The 21636-nt window shown below is 33.3% G+C and overlaps 2 protein-coding genes across 3 annotated transcripts; both read right to left on the bottom strand.

The window, feature by feature from the left end:
* Positions 1 to 86: 86 nt before the first annotated feature.
* Positions 87 to 8514, bottom strand: LOC144553494 (nudix hydrolase 3-like). 2 transcript variants are annotated; one of them, XM_078301675.1, is made up of 21 exons: positions 8330 to 8513; positions 8074 to 8253; positions 7911 to 7988; positions 7380 to 7470; positions 6626 to 6759; positions 6189 to 6270; positions 5852 to 5938; positions 5645 to 5751; positions 5338 to 5509; positions 4818 to 5053; positions 4642 to 4723; positions 4466 to 4531; positions 4294 to 4371; positions 4109 to 4204; positions 3580 to 3686; positions 3306 to 3474; positions 3105 to 3188; positions 2236 to 2330; positions 2046 to 2136; positions 1694 to 1840; positions 87 to 254 (listed from the first exon to the last, which is right to left on the bottom strand). In XM_078301675.1, the coding sequence occupies exons 1-21, from the start codon at positions 8443 to 8445 to the stop codon at positions 192 to 194; spliced, it is 2361 nt and encodes a 786-aa protein (XP_078157801.1). In that variant the 5' UTR covers positions 8446 to 8513; the 3' UTR covers positions 87 to 191. The 2 variants fall into 2 exon arrangements, with proteins under 2 accessions (XP_078157801.1, XP_078157802.1); XM_078301676.1 differs by lacking the exons at positions 87 to 254; positions 1694 to 1840; positions 2046 to 2136; positions 2236 to 2330 and adding an exon at positions 2345 to 2991 and having other exon boundaries at positions 8330 to 8514.
* A 3477-nt stretch (positions 8515 to 11991) lies between these two features.
* On the bottom strand, positions 11992 to 19375 carry LOC144553495 (nudix hydrolase 3-like). The gene is made up of 21 exons (XM_078301677.1): positions 19229 to 19375; positions 18947 to 19126; positions 18776 to 18853; positions 18406 to 18502; positions 18026 to 18159; positions 17589 to 17670; positions 17252 to 17338; positions 17045 to 17151; positions 16734 to 16905; positions 16210 to 16445; positions 16034 to 16115; positions 15858 to 15923; positions 15686 to 15763; positions 15503 to 15598; positions 14979 to 15085; positions 14294 to 14462; positions 14093 to 14176; positions 13284 to 13378; positions 13095 to 13185; positions 12753 to 12899; positions 11992 to 12304 (listed from the first exon to the last, which is right to left on the bottom strand). The coding sequence occupies exons 1-21, from the start codon at positions 19312 to 19314 to the stop codon at positions 12242 to 12244; spliced, it is 2337 nt and encodes a 778-aa protein (XP_078157803.1). The 5' UTR covers positions 19315 to 19375; the 3' UTR covers positions 11992 to 12241.
* Between the last annotated feature and the right edge of the window lie 2261 nt (positions 19376 to 21636).

The following is a 21636-nucleotide window of genomic DNA, read 5'->3' as shown; positions in this document are numbered from 1 at the left end:
ACAGAACTCACATCTTCCGTAATGAGAAGTCTCACAGTTTTAATGAAAAACAGAGTTTAATGTAAAAGAGTAAGCAACCACTGAAAGGTCTTAAGCATGCCTTGATTGACAAAAGCTGCAGTGCATTAAAGAACAAATGATTAACATCAATTGCAAGGCCATAATTTCTAATATAACCTATAATTCTTTACTCAGGCAGTCTTTTGCAGAATGCTATTTGCCACTGTAAAAACTGGGGCAATATCAACTGGAACCTGAAAAAAAAAGGAACCATTCAACATGGAAAATGGTAAAAATGCCATGGCACCAGGTTAGATTTTCCAAGCATCAGGTTAATAAGGATATTATTCAACCATTATCTTACCAAATATCATGCATCTCCGAAACTTTAGCACTTAACTGAGAAGAAGAGCTCTTAGCAAACGAGTTCTATTGCATTTACTTTTGTTTTCTATTTATTGGTTTTAGTCAAGGGTCATGGGCATTTCTTTACATCGTCATAAATTATCAACAAAATCATTTTTCCCCGTTTACCCTATCCGTATCATATATGATAAGACGGGTATGGATAATATTTCTTTCATTAGCTTTAATGGTTAAGGTTATGTATAAGACAAAATTTTCGTTAACTTATCGGGCAAGAACAGGTAAGAGCTATTTCGTTCCCGTTACCTTCTTAGAGTAACAAATAAATACAAAATTATACATGATAATTTTTTATTCGTACATATAAATATATATTTTTTTATTATGATGATGAAATTGATTTATACAATATTTCATATAATTTTTTATCTAGTACTAAGGAAAAATTTGATTTATACAGCATTATAATTTATTAATTAATAATATGACAAAATAGATTTATACAACATTATTTTATATCAATTTATTTAATCAATGATTTGTATCTTTAAATAATGGGATAATTATGAGTTGGGCTAATGTGCTTCACGAAGGGCCATGGTTTACTTCATATCCATATTTCCGTTTTCAAAGTCCAATCAATATGAACCGTTCAACATGATCTCTATATTCAAATGTGTTTGGACACAATTTTAAATTTTCTAAAATATTTTTACTATTTTTTTTAGATAAGTGGAATATCCATTGATTCATAATATTGTCAACCATAAAAAAACAGTGTTTTACTACCTATTCTAAAATATAATAGAAAGTTCCTATAAATGTAAAATTTTGTCTCTAAGCACATTTTAATATGGAGATTATGTTGAACAATTCGGATTGACTATTTAAACTTTGAAAATGAAATATAGGCATAAAGTAAAACATAATCTTTACTTCATGAAGCACAATAGCCCAACTCCAATAATTATATTTTTTATATTTATGATATCATGTATATAATGTGCTTAATATATTAACTAGTAGTAGTATCGTGCTTGTGTGTTGCAACAGGGATATATTATAAAAGAACAAAAAAAATAATAGTATGACACATAATGTTGAGAAAAAAAAAAAACTATAACGGATGTTAAGAATAACCATACAATGTTGTAGCAGTTAATATTATTCCCATATGGTGCACTTTGTTATATTTTCGGGTTAGTATTATGTACATATTGTGGTTAATATTCTCTGGTACGAAAATGTCTCCATCCGATCCGTACCATATCAACTAACATCCCAAACTGTACATACCTAACAGTAAAGCACATTAGAAATATCTTACCTGAACATTCTCTAGCTTTTCTAAGGCATCTTTCAATGGCTGAGTCATGCTTGCATATCTTTTGAGAAGTAATTCGGCACTGACTTTATCACCCTTTGCTTGTATTGTCAAAATCTCTCTGCTAAGACCTTCAACTGCCTCTTCCACCTTCAATTAACCCGAGTAACAGATAAAAATAAGTATTTTTAGTACTGTGCGTCAATTGTCAAGGAATGGACATGAGATTTGTACATATTGACTTGGTCAAAATACTATATAAAAAAGGTCTCAGGCCAAATAAAAAAATATAATTATTAAGGGCAAAAAAGAATGGAAAAGAAAATTAGAGAAAAAAAAACAAAAACTACAATACCTTTGTAAAATCAACTGAAAATGTACCATCTGAATGCAAAACAAAAGCACCCTTTTCACGTAACCAGTTGAACTGTAATGCCTGCCCCTTTCTGTGTTATCAAGTCAAATAAATAAATCAGCATCCACAAAAAAATAATGAACCTTTTATTGAAATTTAAACCTTCTAATTCCAGAAAAAGCTACATTACCCATGGGCTTCTTCAAGGCCAAATCGAATTGAACGGAAGCACCCAGCAAGAAAAGAGACGTACATGGATTTCAACAAGCTCTTTGGAAGTAAACCCTGCAAGGGAGAGTGCAAGTGAAACATAAAACCGATTAATTTATTCTCATGGATGGTGTTTGGCAAGAGTAAAATTGCAAGGGATAGCTTTTCCACTTTACTCCATTCATGTTTAACAAAGTTGAATAGACCCAACTCTAAGATCGGTGGAAAATCTATTCCAACCCATCATTTGTATAGAATAAGACACTTCCCCTCTCAATGGAATATTTTATTCCGTCCGGTTGGATAGGGAAAGGTCTAACTGAAACATAGGGTCCAATTGCAAAATTTATTTCATCATCATCATACTCTATTCCACTCGAATCTATAAGTGCTCGGCACATATTCTACTCAGTTCCAATTTATTCTCTACTGCAGAACACACACACATGGTAAACAGTGACCAGGGATGGATCAAATCATACAGAACGGGGGTCCAATTGGTCCCCATTTTTTCTCCAAAATTCTATGGTTATATGTCATACTTCTATGTATTTTAAGCAAAAATGTCACAGGAAAGCTAAAATTGACACTCAAAATTTTAAAAAGATTTATATGATCCATTCCCTGACTCTTCTCGAGCAAAAACATTGCTATAGTTGACCTCCATAGTTCAACATTCTGCTTTCGCCCCTGATGGCGATATAAAATTCTTTGCTCAACAAATAAGCTGATAGACCTAGCACACCATTGGTGGGAATATTTTTTCCATATTCCCATATATAAAATTAATAGATAGTTTCATACATAAATAAATGTTACACATTAATAAAATAAACTACAAAAAAGAACCTGGTCAATCAGATATTTCAGAGCCCAGAGGCCAACTATATCTGCTTTTGCCTCCTCTAAGGCTGAGTGTAGTTCTTGGAGTTCCTTGTAAAAGAAGAGACGGCACATCATCAGTCATGCATAACATTACACATTTACGTGAATGAACACTTCAATTAATAAATTCAATTATACACCATCTATTCAGTTATCAGTACTTACCAATCGGACAGTTGACTGTCGACCATCTGGAAGGACTATAGTATGGGGTCCAATGCCATGACAGCACTCGTGGCAAATTGTATGCGTGTAGAAAGAGTCGAAATCTATGTATTGTATTTGTTCATCCTTGATGCACACCTCAGCAATTGGTTGCAAGATATGCTTGAATCTGAAAATACATATTTCTTACAGTTTAAACTTAAAATAACTTGTTTGCTTTACTAGCATGCCCTCCTCTCTCCCCAGAAAAGAATAAAAGGAAACAGATATGTACTTGGCTTCAGAAACATTCTTGAGCAAAACCATGCACGTACCACGTTGGTTCACTATGCGTTCATCATTTGGCAAATTAAAAGCAACTGTTTGGGGGCCTTTTACGTCCTGGAAGAAAAATTTGACATAGGTGATTTTTCAATTATGCCAAAAGAGTTTACTGGGGTCTCAAACAACATTCAACAATCGAAAAATAACCTCAAGCCAAGCAAAAAAAAATACTAAAGTACTTCGCAATTAATTCACACAAACTACAATTTTCTATCTGAATTATCTTGGCTTGGTTTCAGTTCATATAAGGTCAGGGAAAGCTCCCAAGATTTAAAGGCAAATTCAAAATATGTATCAGGACACCTTTTTCCATTACAACAAGAAAGTGAGTGGTGTGATATTTACATATACAATAAAAAATATTAAGTTATTCTGTTATTTGCAAAAACACGGTTCGGATGTAATTACCAAGTCCTCTTACATTGATATGCTCCATTACATATCAACAAAGAAAATGAGAAATCAAAAGCATAACGCACCCCTGCATTGAAGAGAAGCCGAATTACTCGGATTGGAGCAGCAGATACACTATCAGACTTGTAACAATCGTCCACTGGAAGATTCCTCTCTAAATGCTGGTTTGTTTGTGATACTTTCATAGTGTTAATTTTACACAAGACATGAAATAGGTAAGTACAAAAAGATTTTCAGATTACAGGCAAACCTGTAATTGATCTCCAAAAAGTTTAACTTGAGAAGTTGCTGTGTCGTCACGTATACCCACAAATGCTTCAAATGTTGCCTAAAATTGAAGTCGTTCATTAGTGGGATAGGTAACAACACGCTGAAAAGTGCTACCACAAAGTTAGAAACACTTGGAAACTAAGAGCAATAACCTTATAACCAAAAAGTGCATCTTCGTATGTCTCATACGGGCCAATGGTCACATCCAATTTGGAGTCCTACAATGTTCCGTTCAGCAAAATATTAAAAGAACAATTCAAATTCCCTTATATGGTGCATGCATTTTAGATATTGAGCCAACTTTACTGCTTGGATAAGCACAACTCACCAATTCCATCCAAGCAATGTCAGATTCATAATAGTCATTTGACATGAAGGCATCCGCCTTAGCTTTCAACAGCAACTTTAAGCTGAAAAAAGTACGGAGATAGAGGCAATTATTGTTTTCAAAAGTAAAGCTCTGTTTCAACTTAAATAAGATACTACTGCATTAGCAACAATTACCTAGATGTATCAGACAATTCTGAAGCTTTGAGCAGATGTTCAGAGGTTTTCTTTAAAGAAGATTCATACTCCACAGAGAATGGAACAAGAAAAAGATCATCTGGGTCTTTTAGCCCCAAACCATTAGTATTGGATAAAGACGACAAATCAACATCATGCCGTCTAATTACAGAAAAAAAACCAATTGCTTCCTTTTGTTCAGCGTCACTCAGGCTGTTTTTCCACAGTTCAAATTCCTGACAGATAGAGCTAGTGAATACATAAAAACAACTTCTTTTTTGAGAGAAACATAAAAGCAACTTCTGTAAAATATAACAGAGAATAAGTTTCTTATTAAAATCTATGGTAAGAGTCAATTTGTCCTTTTGTTAACTGAATCTATGCCTTCTCTAACTAACTGGTATTGTATCATCATCATTCTAGATAGAAATTGGATTTGATAGTGGTACCAAAGTAAAGGAATACAATTACCAAAAAGTTCCTCAACTGAAATTTGTATTCATCATTGTAGTAAAATAACCTTTTTATCCATATCAGGAGGGTAGAAGTTAGCACCAGGAGGTTTAATCACAGGAAAGGCAGCTTTGTATTCCAGCCCTTTCCATCCCGAAACAGGCCTGGTGGCATCTGGTAATAACTTGACAGCAGAGTCAGCTGTTGTGAGAAATGCCTTGTTTTCATCAAGGCTAGACCTGTTACAAAAATAACAACAGCAAAAAAGGTAACATTCCAATTACTATTAATGATTTCGATAATTTCGTAAACCAACATATAAGGGCAAGGAAATATATTAAATCTGTTGCACAGAAAAAGAAAAGAAATATTACCATGGGCTCTTGTTGATGGAATAGTATAGCCACTTCAAGCGACTTGCGGAAGAAGCAGTAGAATTTTCTTTCAACCAATCTTTAAGTGCAGGATTACTATCCCAAGTCTGGTATAAAAACGGACAAATTAGAGAAAAGAGTGACTTCTCCACAAGCTTCTATCTAGCATCGCAGTGTTTTTAATAGCATCTACAACATAAATTAAACCTGCTCATAAAATATATCATCCATAACCATAGATGCTTTCAGAATGTAAACAAGTGCCTCCTTATCTCCTTCTGAAAGTCCCATCAACTGCATTATTTTCATATCTGACTTAGTACTAAATTTTATAAATGATAATTACAACATTCTGCATTTCACATAAATCATTTTAGAGTTCCAACTCAGAGAATACAATGGTGAAAATGACAGAATCTTACTTTTCATCTGGATAACAAAAATTACAAAAATCTTGGTAGGTTGCTAGAAATAAGTTCAAACCAACCTAACTCACCCTAAATCAAAGAAATACCAAATAATAAAAATAACTAGATGGAATTACCTCAGGCTCCAAATGGATTGCAGCATATCTATTAATTTGCTTTTGCAAGCTTAAGCTGCGGGACTCAATATTTTCTTTATACCTAAAATTTCAGGCAAGGACTCATCCATTCAGTATTCATATAATAAAATATAATGCAAACTCTTTCATGTTGCATAAAATGGCGCAAATCAAAAGGTCTTAGGTTTGCCCCAGTCAAAGAAGAATTAGTGAAATACATAGGACAAAACCATAACTGTAGATGTTGATAAATAAGAAACTTGTGCAACACAACAAACTCATACTGTGACTTGAGTTTGGACGTATGAATAAAAAATCAGTTCCATCTTACCTATTCTTCAAAATGTACTCTAAGAAAACATACAACAAAAGAAATAATTCATAGCAATATAGAAGAAACTTGGCTTAATCAGATATTTTTAGTCAAAACAATCCACCTTTCTTCAATGATAGTAAAAAGCTGGCCATACTGTCCATCTACTTCACATGGCACGTATTGTTCATCTCTCCTTGCAAGAGCACTCTTATACTCATCAATAGGAATATATCTCACAGCAGAAACCGCACTTTCCTGATAAAAATTATTGATTCTTGTCGGATTCAAAAAGAAAGGCAATGTGCACAATGGGCAGAGATTATAATCTTAGCTAGGGGCGGACCCAGGATTTTCGTCGGAGGGGGGATATCGAATCGGGTTTAAATAGCTTATCGGATTTAAATCCATTAACTAATTGGGTACTCGATAAAAAAACAATGTTTTGACTTATATTTTCCAATATCCTGACTTATAATTTCTAATCCTATAACTTATAATTAATATTACCAATCATAATTCAAGAAATTTATTTTGATTTTAACACTAAATTTAACCCGAATTACAAATCAAACATCCAGAGGGGGGCAAAAAAATTTCCAAGGAGGGGCAAAGTCGATTGGTACTAATAGATCACCACTAAGACTCGAAATCCGGGGGGGGGGAGGGGGGGGGCTACAGTAGATCCACCCCTGATCTTAGCCCTGTTGTACTGGCAGTGGGTGGGATATACCAGGTACTGTTTATGTTACGTGAATCTTTGTGAGCTGAAACTGCTTGTGTCTGGTTGTCCATTAAAAGTTGGTATAAGTAATTCATACATGAAGACAAAGGTTTGTTGTCCCTGCTGAAAGAAAATAATCAAGAAATCAGATTACTTGGAGTGTGAAGGCCTCAAAAGGAATAGGTTCCAAAGTTGTCACCAGATATACATCATCATATTCATTGTTTATGAATGTACCGTCCTTACTACAATTAAGAAAGATAAATATCTGAAATGTCAAATATTTACATGAACTTCATGTATACCACTAAAAAATTATGAAATTACATATTTCCTCCAAATTATGTAATTTTGAATTTGGAGGGGGGTACGTAATATGAGAGCTATTATGGAATTTTGAGGGGGGATACGTAATTTTCTAGTTTTTGAGTGGTATATATGAAATCCCCTCTTACCTTAAAATAATAGTTGTATTCATAAAATAAATCTCAATTCTAATAAGAAATTTTCAATAGTTCTATAATCAGATACAAAAATAAAACAAGACAAATCAATCAACCATGATGCAATTTACTTCGCTTCCACAAACTGCTTCTAGTCTTTTTACTTAATTGCGCACTAGTCATACTATCATTTGGTAAAATGTCATTTTGAATGAAGCCAGATAGATAATTAAGTTACTAACAGTTCCTGAACGAAAACAAACAAGAGCTCAAAAGCATCATTTGGGAGCCTTATGCCTAGCTCTTCTTCCAACTCTCTCCTAGAAAAATATATATATATATATATTGAAGTTAGCACCAGAAATATTACCAATACATGGAACAAAAGAAATCAATAATAATTACCTTGCACTGGAAAGGGAGGATTCCCCAGCCGAGACATGGCCCGCACTGGAGATGTCCCATTTGCCCAACAATGGATCCTTGCAACCGGCGCGGCGCTGTACTAAAAGCTCAGCAGTGCTCTCCGAGTAGATCCAGACGTGTACGGCACGGTGGTAATCTCCATCCCGATGCACCTGTCCCCTGCAGTACAATGAATTACTCAATTATTGCTAACTGAACTGAGAAATGGATACGATGGAGAGAGAGAGAGAGGTGCCTAGGCTTGGAGATGCCGGTCTTTTCTCCGGTTCGTGTTAAGACATCGAGATGCTCTTCGTAGTGCTGCTGCTGAGGTTCGGCCATGTTCGACGTCGGCGAAATTTGATCTCCCATGGAGTTCTGGAAATTTTGACATTTTGACAGATTGGTGCCCTTTCATTACATCAGTGTGCTATTATTTTAGTCCTGGCTGCTGGGCAGCAACCAGTTCTAGTGCTGTTATTTTCAGTGTGCTGTTAGAATTGACTGTTTGACTAGTCATTGGTTTTTCTTCTTCTTTTTTTTTACTTTTTGGGAAATTTTGAAGAGAATTTTTTATTAGTAGAAAATATTAAAAATTAAGAGCTTGTACGTTTGTCACGGAATTACACGGGATGAGATTTGATGGGAATGGGAATTCATTTTTAGAAAAGTGAAACCTATGAATATGAGTACATATGAATTGATTACGGGAATGTGATGAAATGAGTATTCGGTTGTATAAATATTGATTTATTTGAAATATATATGTATATATTTTATTTGAAAAGGTGAATCTTTGCTGCATCTACTTGGGAGTAATATTTATATCATTGATGAGAATAAAAAGGACAGAAGTTTCTAATGAAAAGTGACTGTTGATTTAATTAAATTACAATTGAATTTGTAACTACAAATTTATATTTAATGAAACTGAAAAAAAGATAGAAGTTTCTAATATCATCTTCAAATCTGATTTGTTATTACTAGATTAATTAATATGATTTATAAATTCTTTCAGAAAAATAAGAATAAAATCATTGATAATTATTTAGTAATTGAGTTTCATTGTAAATAAAATAAATTTAGGACTATTGGCAAATAAATTTTTAAAATCTTTGATGAAAATTGTCACTAAAAAAAACTTAAACATTGCATCATGATTGCTTACTGTGTTTTATAACCGAATAATTTATTAATTATTATAGTGAAAAAACTAAAAATCTAACTAAACTAAAACAAACAATAAAATAAAATTCCTGATCTGAATCTTGATTAGTCCCATAATAGCAATTAAACAAAGGAGTTGTTTATATATATGTGTACGAAGCACATGCGAAGAGAGAAGAGAAAACATAAAAAATGCAAATTCATTCATGTGGAGGGATAGAGAAAAGAGAGTGTTGGAAACAAAAGAGTGGCCTATTCCACGAAATTTAAGACTTAAGGTCATGTTTGGTTGTGGAGTAACTTTAAGCCGGAATAAATTGCTTACTTCAAGCTAAACCGAAGTAAGTTAATCATGTTTGGTGGAGTAAGCTAAACCACCTCTCTAGGTGAAGTAAGTTACACCGGTTTAATTCAAACCTTACTTCATCTTACTCCATCAATTTTACTCCTCGTTTGACTCCTTAAACATGAAGTAAGGGGTTTACTTCACCTCTTACTCCGCAACCAAACATGGCCTAAGTCTTTTTTATTATTGAAATAGTGTGGGTTCCACTCATTGTATAAAAAATAAAATAAAATAAAAAGAGGAGGGTTCAAATGCCTCCATTTTTTGTGCTTCCACCATGCCTCCATTTTTTAAAACTTTAATAATTTAAAATTTAAAACTTAAAAATTAAAATAAAACCGTTGGATATGATCTACATCATTTTATCTATGCACATGTAAAAAATTATGACATTTCAATTTTATTTTGATTGTCATCAAGAGCTTGTAAAAAATGCACTAATTTGGATGATTCCTAGATGTTGATTTTTGGACTTGTTGATTCACATAAAAACAAAATTAAAATGTGATAATTTTTTATGAGCACATAGAGAAAATAACATAGATCACATCTAACGGTTTTATTTTGACTTTTAAGTTTTAAATCTTGAGTTATTAAAGTTTTAAAAAATGGAGGCATGATGGAGGCACAAAAAATGGAGGCATTTGAACCCTCCTCAAATAAAAATGAGTTTATATCGGTAGAATTCTTATCGATCTAAACTTTAATATTTTTAGATTGATACAAATACTATCAATCTTTCTCCTAATATAAATTTAACAGTATTCTTTTCATTTCTCTCTTCTTTTTTAATGTTTTCTACATATAAAAAATCTCCAATTTTTAATGTCATGAACTGTTGTATACTTCTGTTAGGCGGGCGTGACGATCCTAAAATAAAATAAAATTAAATGAAAATTAGACAGATGGCAATTAAGTTTTTATAAAAAAAAAATCCCATCGAAATTACAAAAGTAGATATATTTTCATATTTGAATCAGGTTACTCTGTTGCTTTTTTTTACTTGTACAGCTGTTATATAACTTGGTCAAACTCGAGTCGGACTTGGTGTATTCAATTTTCTCACTTGGTTATATTTGATTGTGAAGTAAAGTTAACTATGATTAAATTAATTATTACATCTTACTTTTTATATTTTACGTCTCGTTTGATAGTTGAATTCATGACTTAAATTAATATGTCTAGAGAAATAAGATGTTGAAAAATAAATATTTGTCTATAACAGTGGACCTTACGGGCAAGATAAATTGCTCTACCTGGAGAGGTGGAGTAATTGATATAATTAGTGTCCTAGAGAAAATGTTTTGTTTGTAATTCTTGTTTATATGATTAACTTTGTCAATTATTTCTTAAGTTGCATTTACTTGTTGATTCATCTGAGGTTGAGGACACCTTATCTCGCTCCACTTGATTAGAGAGGTATGATCTTTTAACACCTTGTTTGATCATACCACATCCATAAACTACATGGGATTGATTAGATGTTTCATAGTAAGATCACATCTTGAATGCTAGAAAATTTAAAATCGTACCTTCTAGCCTAGAGCACAACCCAACAGTAATTTACTTCGGAAGAACTCACATCTTCCACCTCTTTTATTTCTTGTTTGACGACTTACATATGAAGTGAAGTTAGAGGTTTACTCCACCTCTTACTCCACAATCAAACATGTCCATTGAGTGTGTTGCTTGTGTGACTATTCAATTTTCCTTGAGAGTGCATTTCTTGATGAGTAAAGGGGTGAAGATTAAGATTTTAACAGAGTAGTTTTGGCTTCATGTAGCGCACAAACTATAAACAACGCCGCATATGGTTGTGAAGCCCAACTGCTCTGCTAAAATCTTACCCGTGTAAAGCACTAACGTTATTTTCAGCAGCTATATTATCTTGTCTTTTGTTCACTAAATTGCAAATACGCAAGATGACAGTTTTGAAAATATATGAAGCCCATCATTTCTTTTGTTCATCATCTTTCAATTTTATTCAGCAACCTTTTTTGAAATATATTTTAACCTCTCTATTTAATATTTATGCATGTGCCGACTGTCAAGGCTATTTGTAAATAAGTAAATATACTTCTTTTCCTGCAGGTTATTTCTGAGTGGTCATCTCATGTGAGAGCCAAGAAAAATAATTAAGCACAAAATCTAAAATATCTTAACATTAATGAACTTTCACTAGAAAAGTCTGATATTTTTTTTGTTCTATATCTTCTGTTTGTCTCTCTTTTCAGAGGATGGGGATAGTTCTGAAGATATCAATAAGATACTCTTCTCAGCCATAGTTCAAAACAATTGAAGGTTTCAGGCTTTCAGCTTCAGTTCCTTTTTCTTTGTATTAAGATTTTCATATGCTGTATCAATTACTGTTGTAATTTGGGATTATCTCAGGAAACTGCAAGGGGTGAGTATTTTCAATTTTCGACCTATGGATTGTCAGGTGTTCGTTTTGACCAGTAATTATTACAGCGTGTTATCATTAGCTTTTCTCAGAAATACTTGCAGCATTCTTGTTTATAATAATTTGTTTCTCAAGGACAAGTTTCACAAGAAAAGGATTGAAGCCATAACATTTGTCTTTCATCATTTCAGCGATGAACATCTATAAGTTTTGTGTTCATTTATCAATTTCATATATAACCCATAATACTTTACTCAAGCAGTCTTTTGCAGTATGCTATTTGCCACGGCAAATATGGGGGCAATATCAACTGGAACCTGAAAAAAAAAAAGGAAAAATGGTTTGGCACCAGGTTAGATTATTCAAGCATCAGGTTACGAATAAGGATATTATTCAATAATTATCTTTCAAAAAACCATAAAGGAATATCATGCAACTACAAAACTCTTGCACTTAATTCAGAAGAAGAGCTCTTAGCAAATGATTTCTATTGCATTTACTTTTGTTTTCTAATTATTGGTTTTAGTGAAGGGTCATGGGACATTTCTTTATATCGTCACAATGTATCAATGAATTTCATCAGTCACTGTATATTGAGGTGTCAACGAAATGTTTTAACCTGTTTTACCTATCCATATTGTATTTGGTAAGGAGGGTACCGATAAAAAAAATAATCCGTTAGATTTCTCCATCCAACCCATACTGTATCCATTGACATCCCTAACTGTACATACCTAACAGTAAAGCATATTAGAAATATCTTACGTTAACATTCTCTAGCTTTTCCAAGGCATCTTTCAGTGGCTGACTCATGCTTGCATAGCATTCGAGAAGTAACTGGGCACTGACTTTATCACCCTTTGCTTGTATTGTCAAAATCTCTCTGCTAAGACCTTCAACTGCCTCTTCAACCTTCAATTAACTCGGAGTTACAGATAAAATAAATATTTTTGATACTGGGTCAATTGTCATGGACATGAGGTCTGTACATATGCGACCTTGTCAACATACTATATAAAAAATGTCTTCAGGCCAAATAAAAAAATTATTAAGAGTAACAAAGAATGGAAAAGAAACCTAGAGAAAGAAAAATCAAAACTACAATACCTTTGTAAAATCAACTGAGAATGTACCATCTGAATGCAAAACAAAAGCACCCTTTTCACATAACCAGTTGAACTGTAATGCCTGCCCCTTTCTGTGTTATAAAGTCAAATAAATAAATCATCATCCACAAACAAATAATGAACATTTTATTGAACTTTAAACCTTCTAATTCCAGAAAAGCTACGTTACCCATGGGCTTCTTCGAGTCCAAATCGAATTGAACGGAAGCACCCAGCAAGAAAAGAGACATACATGGATTTCAACAAGCTCTTTGGAAGTAAACCCTGCAAGGGAGAGTGCAACCGAAACATAAAAATCGATTCATTTATTCTCATGGATGGTGTTGAGCAATAGTGAAATTACAAGTGAAAGCTTTCCACTTTGCTCCATTCATGATTAAAAATGTTGAATATACCCAACTCTATGATCGGTGGAAAATCTATTCCAACCCATCATTTGTATAGAATAAGATACTTCCCCTCCCAAAAATACTTTATTCTATCTTGTTGGAATAGGGAGAGGTCTAATTACAACACAGGGTCACCAATTACAAAATTTCTTGTATTCTATCATCATCATACTCTATTCCACCCACTCAATTCCAATTTATTCTCTACTACAGAAGACACACATGGTTAACAGTGACCAGGGATGGATCAAGTCATACAAAATGGGAATCCAATTGGTCCCCATTTTCTTTTCTCCAAAATCCTATGGTTATATGTCATACTTCTATGTATTTTAATCAGAAATGTCACAGGTACGCTAAAATTGACCCTTAAAACTTTTAAAAAGATTTCTATGATCCATTCCCAGATTCTTCTCAAACAAAAACACTGCTATAGTTGACCCCTATAGTTCAACATTCTGCTTTCGCCCCTGATGGTGATATAAAATTCTTAGCACAAATTTTGCCATAATCCAATATATAAAATTAGTAGATAGTTTCTTACATAAATTGATGTTACACATTAATAATATTACTTTATAGACAGAACCTGGTCAATAAGATATTTCAGAGCCCAAAGGCCAACTATATCTGCTTTTGCCTCCTCTAAGGCTGAGTACAATTCTTGGAGTTCCTAGTAAAAGAAGAGACCGCATATCATCAGCCATGCATAACATTATACATTTACGTGAATGAACACTTCAATTAATAAGTTCAATTATACATTATCTATTCACTTATCAGTACTTACCAATCGGACAGTTGACTGTCGACCATCTGGAAGGACTATAGTATGGGGTCCAATGCCATGACAGCACTCGTGGCATATTGTATGCGTGTAGAAAGAGTCGAAATCTATGTATTGTTTTTGTTCATCCTTGATGCACACCTCAGCAATTGGTTGTAAGATGTGCTTGAATCTGAAAATAAAAATTTCTTACAGTTTAAACTTAAAATAACCTGTTTATTTTACTAACATGCGATGGGAAAGACAAGGTAAATATATTTTTTCCTATTTCTTTTTGTTTTGCAAGGACATTATAATCAATATTTTCATGAGAATAGACTAACATAAGCACTTTGAAAAAAAAATATGATAATAGATTTTCTGTCTCCCAAATGAGCTCATCTAGATCATCATGTGGGATTAATTCAATGTCAATTATATATTCGTTGAAAAGAAAAATGTAACAGGCAATGCTATTATGTGAATATTTTAAAAGGATCATTATATCCAAAAAAAGAAAGAAAGAAAGAAAAAAAACCTAAGTCAAAGAAATATTCCATAGGATTATTCCAAAATGATGTTTTTTTTCAAACACAAAATGAATACGGGTGCATTCTCAAAAAACAAAAGGTATAAATAGCAGGCAAACTTTTTGCAAAATGCATCCCCTCTCTCCCCAGAAAGTAAAAAAAAGGAAACAGATAAGTACTTGGCTTCAGAAACATTCTTGAGCAAAACCATGCATGTACCACGTTGGCTCACTATGCGTTCATCATTCGGCAAATTAAAAGCAACTGTTTGGGGGCCTTTTACATCCTGGAAGAAGAATTTGACATTGGTGATTTTTCAATTATGCCAAAATAGTTTACCTGGGTCTCAAACAAAATTCAACAATAGAAAAAAATAACCTCAAGCCAGGACAAACAAGATTATTAAATTGCTTTGCAAAATTCATACAAACTACAATTTTCTATCTAAATTGTCTTGGCTTGGTTTCAGTTCATACAAGGTCAGGAAAAGCTTCCAAGATTGAAAGGAAAATTCTAACTATATATTAGGATACACCTTTTGCCATTACAACAGAAAGTGAGTGGTGATATTTGCAAATACAATAAAATTTTGTGTTATTATGTTATTTGCAAAAGCACGGTCGATGTAATCACAACGTCCTCTTACATTGATATGCTCCATTACAAATCAACAAGGAAATGAGAAACCAAAAGCATAACGTACCCCTGCATTGAAGAGAAGTCGAATTACTCGGATTGGAGCTGCGGATACCTTATCAGACTTGTAACAATCGTCCATTGGAAGATTCCTCTCTAAATGCTGTTTTTTTGTGGTACTATCATAGTGTTAATTTTACATAAGAAATAAAATAGGTAAGTAAAAATGATTCTGAGATTACAGGCATACCTGCAATTGATCTCCGAAAAGTTTAACTTGAGAAGTTGCTGTGTCGTCACGTATCCCCACAAATGCTTCAAATGTTGCCTAAAATTGAAGTCATCCATTAGTGGGATAGGTAACAACAAGCCAAAAAGTGCTACCATAAAGTTAGAAACACTTGGAAACTAAGAACAATAACCTTATAACCAAAAAGGGCATCTTCGTATGTCTCATATGGGCCAATGGTCACATCCAATTTGGAGTCCTACAATGTTTCGTTCAGCAAAAAATTAAAAGAACATTTCAAATCCCTATATATGGTGCATGCATTTTAGAAATTGAGCCAAATTTACTCCTTGGATAAGCACAACTCACCAATTCCATCCAAGCAATGTCAGATTCATAATAGTCATTTGACATGAAGGCATCCGCCTTAGCTTTCAAAAGCAACTTTAAGCTGAAAAAAAGTACAGAGATAGAGGCAATTATTTTTTCAAAAGTAAAGCTCTATTTCAACTTAAATAAGATACTACTGCATTAGCAACAATTACCTATATGTATCAGACAATTCTGAAGCTTTGAGCAGAAGTTCAGAGGCTTTCTTTAAAGACGATTTATACTCGACAGAAAATGGAACAAGAAAAAGATCATTTGGGTTTTTTAGCCCCAGACCATTAGTATTGGATGAAGTTAACAAATCAACATCATGCCGTCTTATTACAGAAAAAAAACCAATTGCTGCCTTTTGTTCAGCGTCACTCAGGCTGCTTTTCCACAGTTCAAATTCCTGCCAGATAGAACTAGTGAATACATAAAGCAACTTCTGATAAATATAGCAGAGAATATGTTTCTTATTAAAATCTAGGGTAAGAGTCCCTTTGTCGTTTTGTTGTTACTAACTGAAGTAAAATATATGCCTTCTTTAACTAGCTGGTATTGTACCATTATATACTAGATAGAAATTGGATTGATAGTAGTACCAAGTAAAGGAATACAATTACCAAAAAGTTCCTCAACCAAAACAGTGAACTGTACAACACAATCACCTTCTTATTCATCATTGTATGAAAATTACCTTTTTATCCATATCAGGAGGGTAGAAGTTAGCACCAGGGGGTTTAATTAAAGGAAATGCAGCTCTGTATTCCAGCCCTTTCCATCCGGAAACTGGTTTGGTAGCATCTGGTAGTAACTTGACAGCAGAATCAGCTGTTGTGAGAAATGCCTTGTTTTCATCAAGGCAAGACCTGTTACAAAAATAACAACAACAACGATTAGGTATCATTTCAATTACTATTACTGACTTTGATTATTTTCAATCCCACATATAAGAGCCAGGAAATTTATAAAATCTACTGCACAGAAAGAAAAATATAGATATATTACCATGGGCTCTTGTTGATGGAATAGTATAGCCACTTCAAGCGACTTATGGAAGAAGCACCGGAATTTTCTTTCAGCCAATCTCTAAGTGCAGGATTACTATACCATGTCTGGCGTAAAAGCAAACAAATTAGAAAAAAGAGTCACTTTTCCGCTTGCTTCTATCTAGCATCGGAATGTTATCGATAGAATCTACAACATAAATTAAACCTGCTCATAAAAGATATCATCCATAACCATAGATGCTTTGAGAATGTAAGCAAGTGCCTCCTTATCTCCTTCCGAAAGTCCCGTCAACTGCATTATTTTCTTATCAGACTTGGTACTAAATTTTATAAAGGATAATTACACAATTCTGCATTTCACATGAATCATCTTAGGGTTCCAACTCAAACAATACAATGGTGAAAATGACAGAAATCTTACTTAACATCTGGATAACAAAAAGTACAGCAATCTTGGTAGGTTGCTAGAGATAAGTTCCAACCAACCTATCATCTTTAATCAAAGAAATACCAAACATTACAAATAATTAGATGGAAATTACCTCAGGCTCCAAATGGATTGCAGCATAGCGATTAATTTGCTTTTGCAAGCTTAAGCTGCGAGACTCAGTATTTTCTTTATACCTAAAATTTCAGGAAAGGACTCGTACATTCAGTATTCATATAATTAAATAGAATGCAATTTCTTTCAAGTTGCATAAAAGGGTGCAAATCAAAATATCGTAGGTTTGCCCCGGTCAAAGGAGAATTAGTGAAATACATAGGCCAACAACATAATTGTAGATATTGATAAATAAGATAGGAATTACACAACAGACTCATATCTTGCCTTGAGTTTGGACAAGTAAATACAAAATCTGGTGCATCTTACCTAGTACTCGAAATCTACTCTAAGAAAGCATACAGTAAACGAAAAAATTCATAGCAATATAGAATAAAGTTGGGCTAAATCAGATATTTTTAGTTAAAAAAAATTCACCTTTTCTCAATAATAGTAAAAAACTGGCCATAATCTCCATCTACTTCGTATGGCACATATTGTTCATCTCCCCTTGCAAGAGCACTCTTATACTCACCAATAGGAACATATCTCACAGCAGAAACCTCACTTTCCTGAAATAAAATATTGATTCTTGTCAGATTTAAATAGAAAAGCAACATGCTAAATGGGCAGGGATTACAATCTTAGCCCTGTTGTGCCGGCAGTGGGTGGGACATAACAGGTTATGTTACCGGAATCTTTGTGGGCAGAAACAGCATGTGTCGGGTTGTCCACTAAAAGTTGGTATTAGTAATTCATACATGAAGACAAAGGTTTGTTGTCACTGCTGAAAGAAAATAATCAAGAAATCAACTTACTTGGAGTGTGAAGGCCTCAAGAGGAATAGGTTCCAAAGTTGTCACCAGATATACATCATTGTATTCATTGTTTATGAATGTACCGTTGTTGGTAACACTACAATTAATAAAGATGAGCAACAGAAATGTCAACTTTTTTATTTAAACAATAGTTGTAGTCATAAATCAATCTCACTTCTAATAAGAAAGTTAGAATAGTTCTATAATCAGATGCAAAATAAAATGACACAAATCAAACAACCACGAACCAATTCACTTCTCAGCTTCCACAAACTGCTTCTAGTCTTTTTACTTAATTGCACACAGATCATACTATTATTTGGTAAAAAGCCAATTTGAACTATACCAAATAGATAAATAAGTTACTAACCATTCCTGAAGGTAAACAAACAAGAGCTCAAAAGCATCATTTGGGAGGCTTATGCCTAGCTCTTCCTCCAACTCTCTCCTATAACAAATAAAAAAATAATAAAATAAAATAATGAAATTAGCACCAGAAATAGTACCATTAAATGTAACAAAAGAAATCAATAATAATTACCTTGCACTGTAGAGGGAGGAATCCCCAGCCGAGATATGGCCCGCACTGGAGATGTCCCATTGACCTGGCCATGAATCCTTGCAATCGGAGCGGCGCTGGACCAACAGCTCGGCAGTGCTCTCCGAGTAGATCCACACGTGTACGGCGCGGTGGTAATCTCCATCCCGATGCACCTGCCCCCTGTAGTATAGTGAATTATTCAATTATTGCTAACAGAAATGGATATGCAAAAGAGGAAAAGGAAAGGAGACGATGGAGAGAGAGAGAGAGAGAGAGAGGTGCCTAGGCTTGGAGATGCCAGTCTTTTCTCCAGTTCGAGTTAAGACGTCGAAATGCTCTTCCTCGTGCTGCTGCTGAGCTTCGGCCATGCTTGACGTTGGCGAAACTTGATCTCTGACGGGGTTCTGAAATTTCAGCGTGCTATTTTAGTCCTGTCACCTGGGCAGTAAGGAATTCAGTCCTCCCCGGTACCGTAATAGGGAATCTTTTACAATTGGATGATCTGGACCGTTATTTTTAACTTGGCACGATTCCTATAGCCGATAATACTGCCTCCTAGGCTAGCCTGAATCTCAAAGCGTCTGGGAGTTAATCTTAAACCGTGATGTGAGGAGAAATTTTTACAGTACCTGGGAGGATGCTTTCCGTGCAGCAAGTAGTTCTAGTGTTGAGACTTGAGACTTGAGAGTCGACTGGCTTTCTCTTTTTTTGGAATAATTTTTACATATACCCCTAAAAACCTTGAAATTATAAAATTTATGAGTTTGAACACTCGTGTACATGTCACAAGTACAAAATTTTCAAAATAATTTACTTGGAGTATACGAAAATAATCAAGAACTTTCACCCCTCTAAATTTCAAATTTTCAAAAACTCACAAATTATCTAATTTATTATATTTTCTATTACAACTCATTTTAAATTTATAAAGTTTTCATTTTACCTTTATTTAAAAATAAATATATGTAATTTGCAAAAACAAAATTTAGTCTTCTACTTGGTCAGTTTTTTAGAACAGATGATTCATTTCTCTACTCGTGACGCAATAATAATAGTATTTAGACATACACCTGTGTACACATCACAAGTACAAAAATAAATAATTTACCCTCAGAACCAACAAATTAGAAGATTAACATTTCTACCAAACATGCTACATATTTTTTATTTTTTTAATAGAGAGTAAAATGAATACTTTATCCAATTTAAAAGAGTTTTTAATAGAAAAGACAATAAATTGGATAAATTTATGAGTTTTTTAATATTTAGAAGGGTAAATATGTAATTTAGATATTTATGAAGGGCATACAGGAAATTCCCCCTATTGTCTTTAGTCTCATCTGAGTTTTTCTTGTTTCTTGTAAGAATCCATCCTTTAGGGTTGTTTGTGCAGACTGCTAGCTAATAAATTAAGATCCCCAACATGATTGATTGTGAAAGCTATGAAATAATTCAGTATTGAGGTTTAATTTGAGGGCTTAGGGACTACATTTTTATAAAAAAAAATTGATACATATGTGAGAACAATAAATAACGATAGAAAGTATATATGAGGATCCAATTATACCCTTTTTTGTGACACCAGATTACATCCTATGTTTTTAAAGTTCAAACAGACGATTCAAACCGTTCAACATGACAGATATGTTAAAATGTACTTGTAGATGAAATTTTATATTTTTCTAAATTTTTTTACTATTTATTAAGATGGATACAAAAATTTAATGGTTTGAAAACAACGATTATGTAAAATACTTAATAAATAGTAAAAAAATTCAAAAAAATATAAGATTTGATCTACAAGCACAATTTAAAATATCCTCATGTTGAACGGTTTAGATCGACTGTTTAAAATTTGAAAACTTTGAAAATAGATAACATGATTTGGTGTCACAAAAATAAGATTTAATTGAATACCTCTCCTTGGTATAAAACTATAAATTATACACATACAAAGTTTTTAGAGGAATAAAAATAAGTAATATTTAATAGTAGAGTCAAAAGTCAAAATAAATAAAAATAATAATAACGAAGTCAATTGGCAAAAGTTGGTAGCTCGTGGCTCATTCGAGATCAGTCAGAAAAAAAAAAAAAAATTATTAGGGAGTTCAAGTTTGATCCGGCTTGACTTGCTTCTTGGTTCATTGCAATAAGAAGAGATTATTTTCTAATTCTTTCATTGCATCTCTTTGTGTCCACAATAAAGAGTCTGAAGCTCTCGTTGGAAGAACAAGTTGAATTTTCTTATGGACTCATAATTTATATGTGGCTCACAGCACAAACGAGCGGTTAATGAGGTAGCTCCACTTATTACAGCTCTAGTCACAAGAAGTTAGGTTGTAAATATTTAGAGTTACACGTGATAAGAATGTCATTAACAAATATATTTTTGAAAATTTATGTCGAACAATTACATGACAAGTGTATATATATTTGTTTTAATAGAGGGACGAAATCTCGTATTATATTTGTTTACTTCCCAATTCTTTTCAAAAGTAATGTATATGCTTATTGTATTTCTAATTGTTTGAACAAAAAAAGCAATTATCTATATTATTTTGAAATATCCTTCACGATAATTTTTAGCGTAAGAATAGTTTTCCAGAAATTAATAATTAATTAAGCTTTGCGTTCTGGCACGTTCTATTTTGCTTTACATCTCGGGTAATAATAATATAAAGTTATTGCTT

This window comes from Carex rostrata, chromosome 4 (genome assembly GCF_964058835.1).
Source record: "Carex rostrata chromosome 4, lpCarRost1.2, whole genome shotgun sequence".
NCBI lineage: Eukaryota > Viridiplantae > Streptophyta > Magnoliopsida > Poales > Cyperaceae > Carex > Carex rostrata.
The sequence above is the reverse complement of the archived record's forward strand: the minus strand, read 5'-3'. Positions and strand labels throughout refer to the sequence as shown.

Coding starts and splice junctions, on each gene's coding strand:
- LOC144553494 (XM_078301675.1), bottom strand. CDS start 8,445: ATGGGAGATCAAATTTCGCCGACGTCGAACATGGCCGAACCTCAGCAG. Junction 7,989..8,073: donor TCCTCCCTTTCCAGTGCAAG/GTAATTATTATT, acceptor ATATTTTTCTAG/GAGAGAGTTGGAAGAAGAGC. Junction 1,841..2,045: donor TTTCAGTTGATTTTACAAAG/GTATTGTAGTTT, acceptor GGTTAATTGAAG/GTGGAAGAGGCAGTTGAAGG.
- LOC144553495 (XM_078301677.1), bottom strand. CDS start 19,314: ATGGCCGAAGCTCAGCAGCAGCACGAGGAAGAGCATTTCGACGTCTTA. Junction 17,152..17,251: donor ATGATATCTTTTATGAGCAG/GTTTAATTTATG, acceptor CTTTTACGCCAG/ACATGGTATAGTAATCCTGC. Junction 15,086..15,502: donor GACTTCTCTTCAATGCAGGG/GTACGTTATGCT, acceptor TTCTTCTTCCAG/GATGTAAAAGGCCCCCAAAC.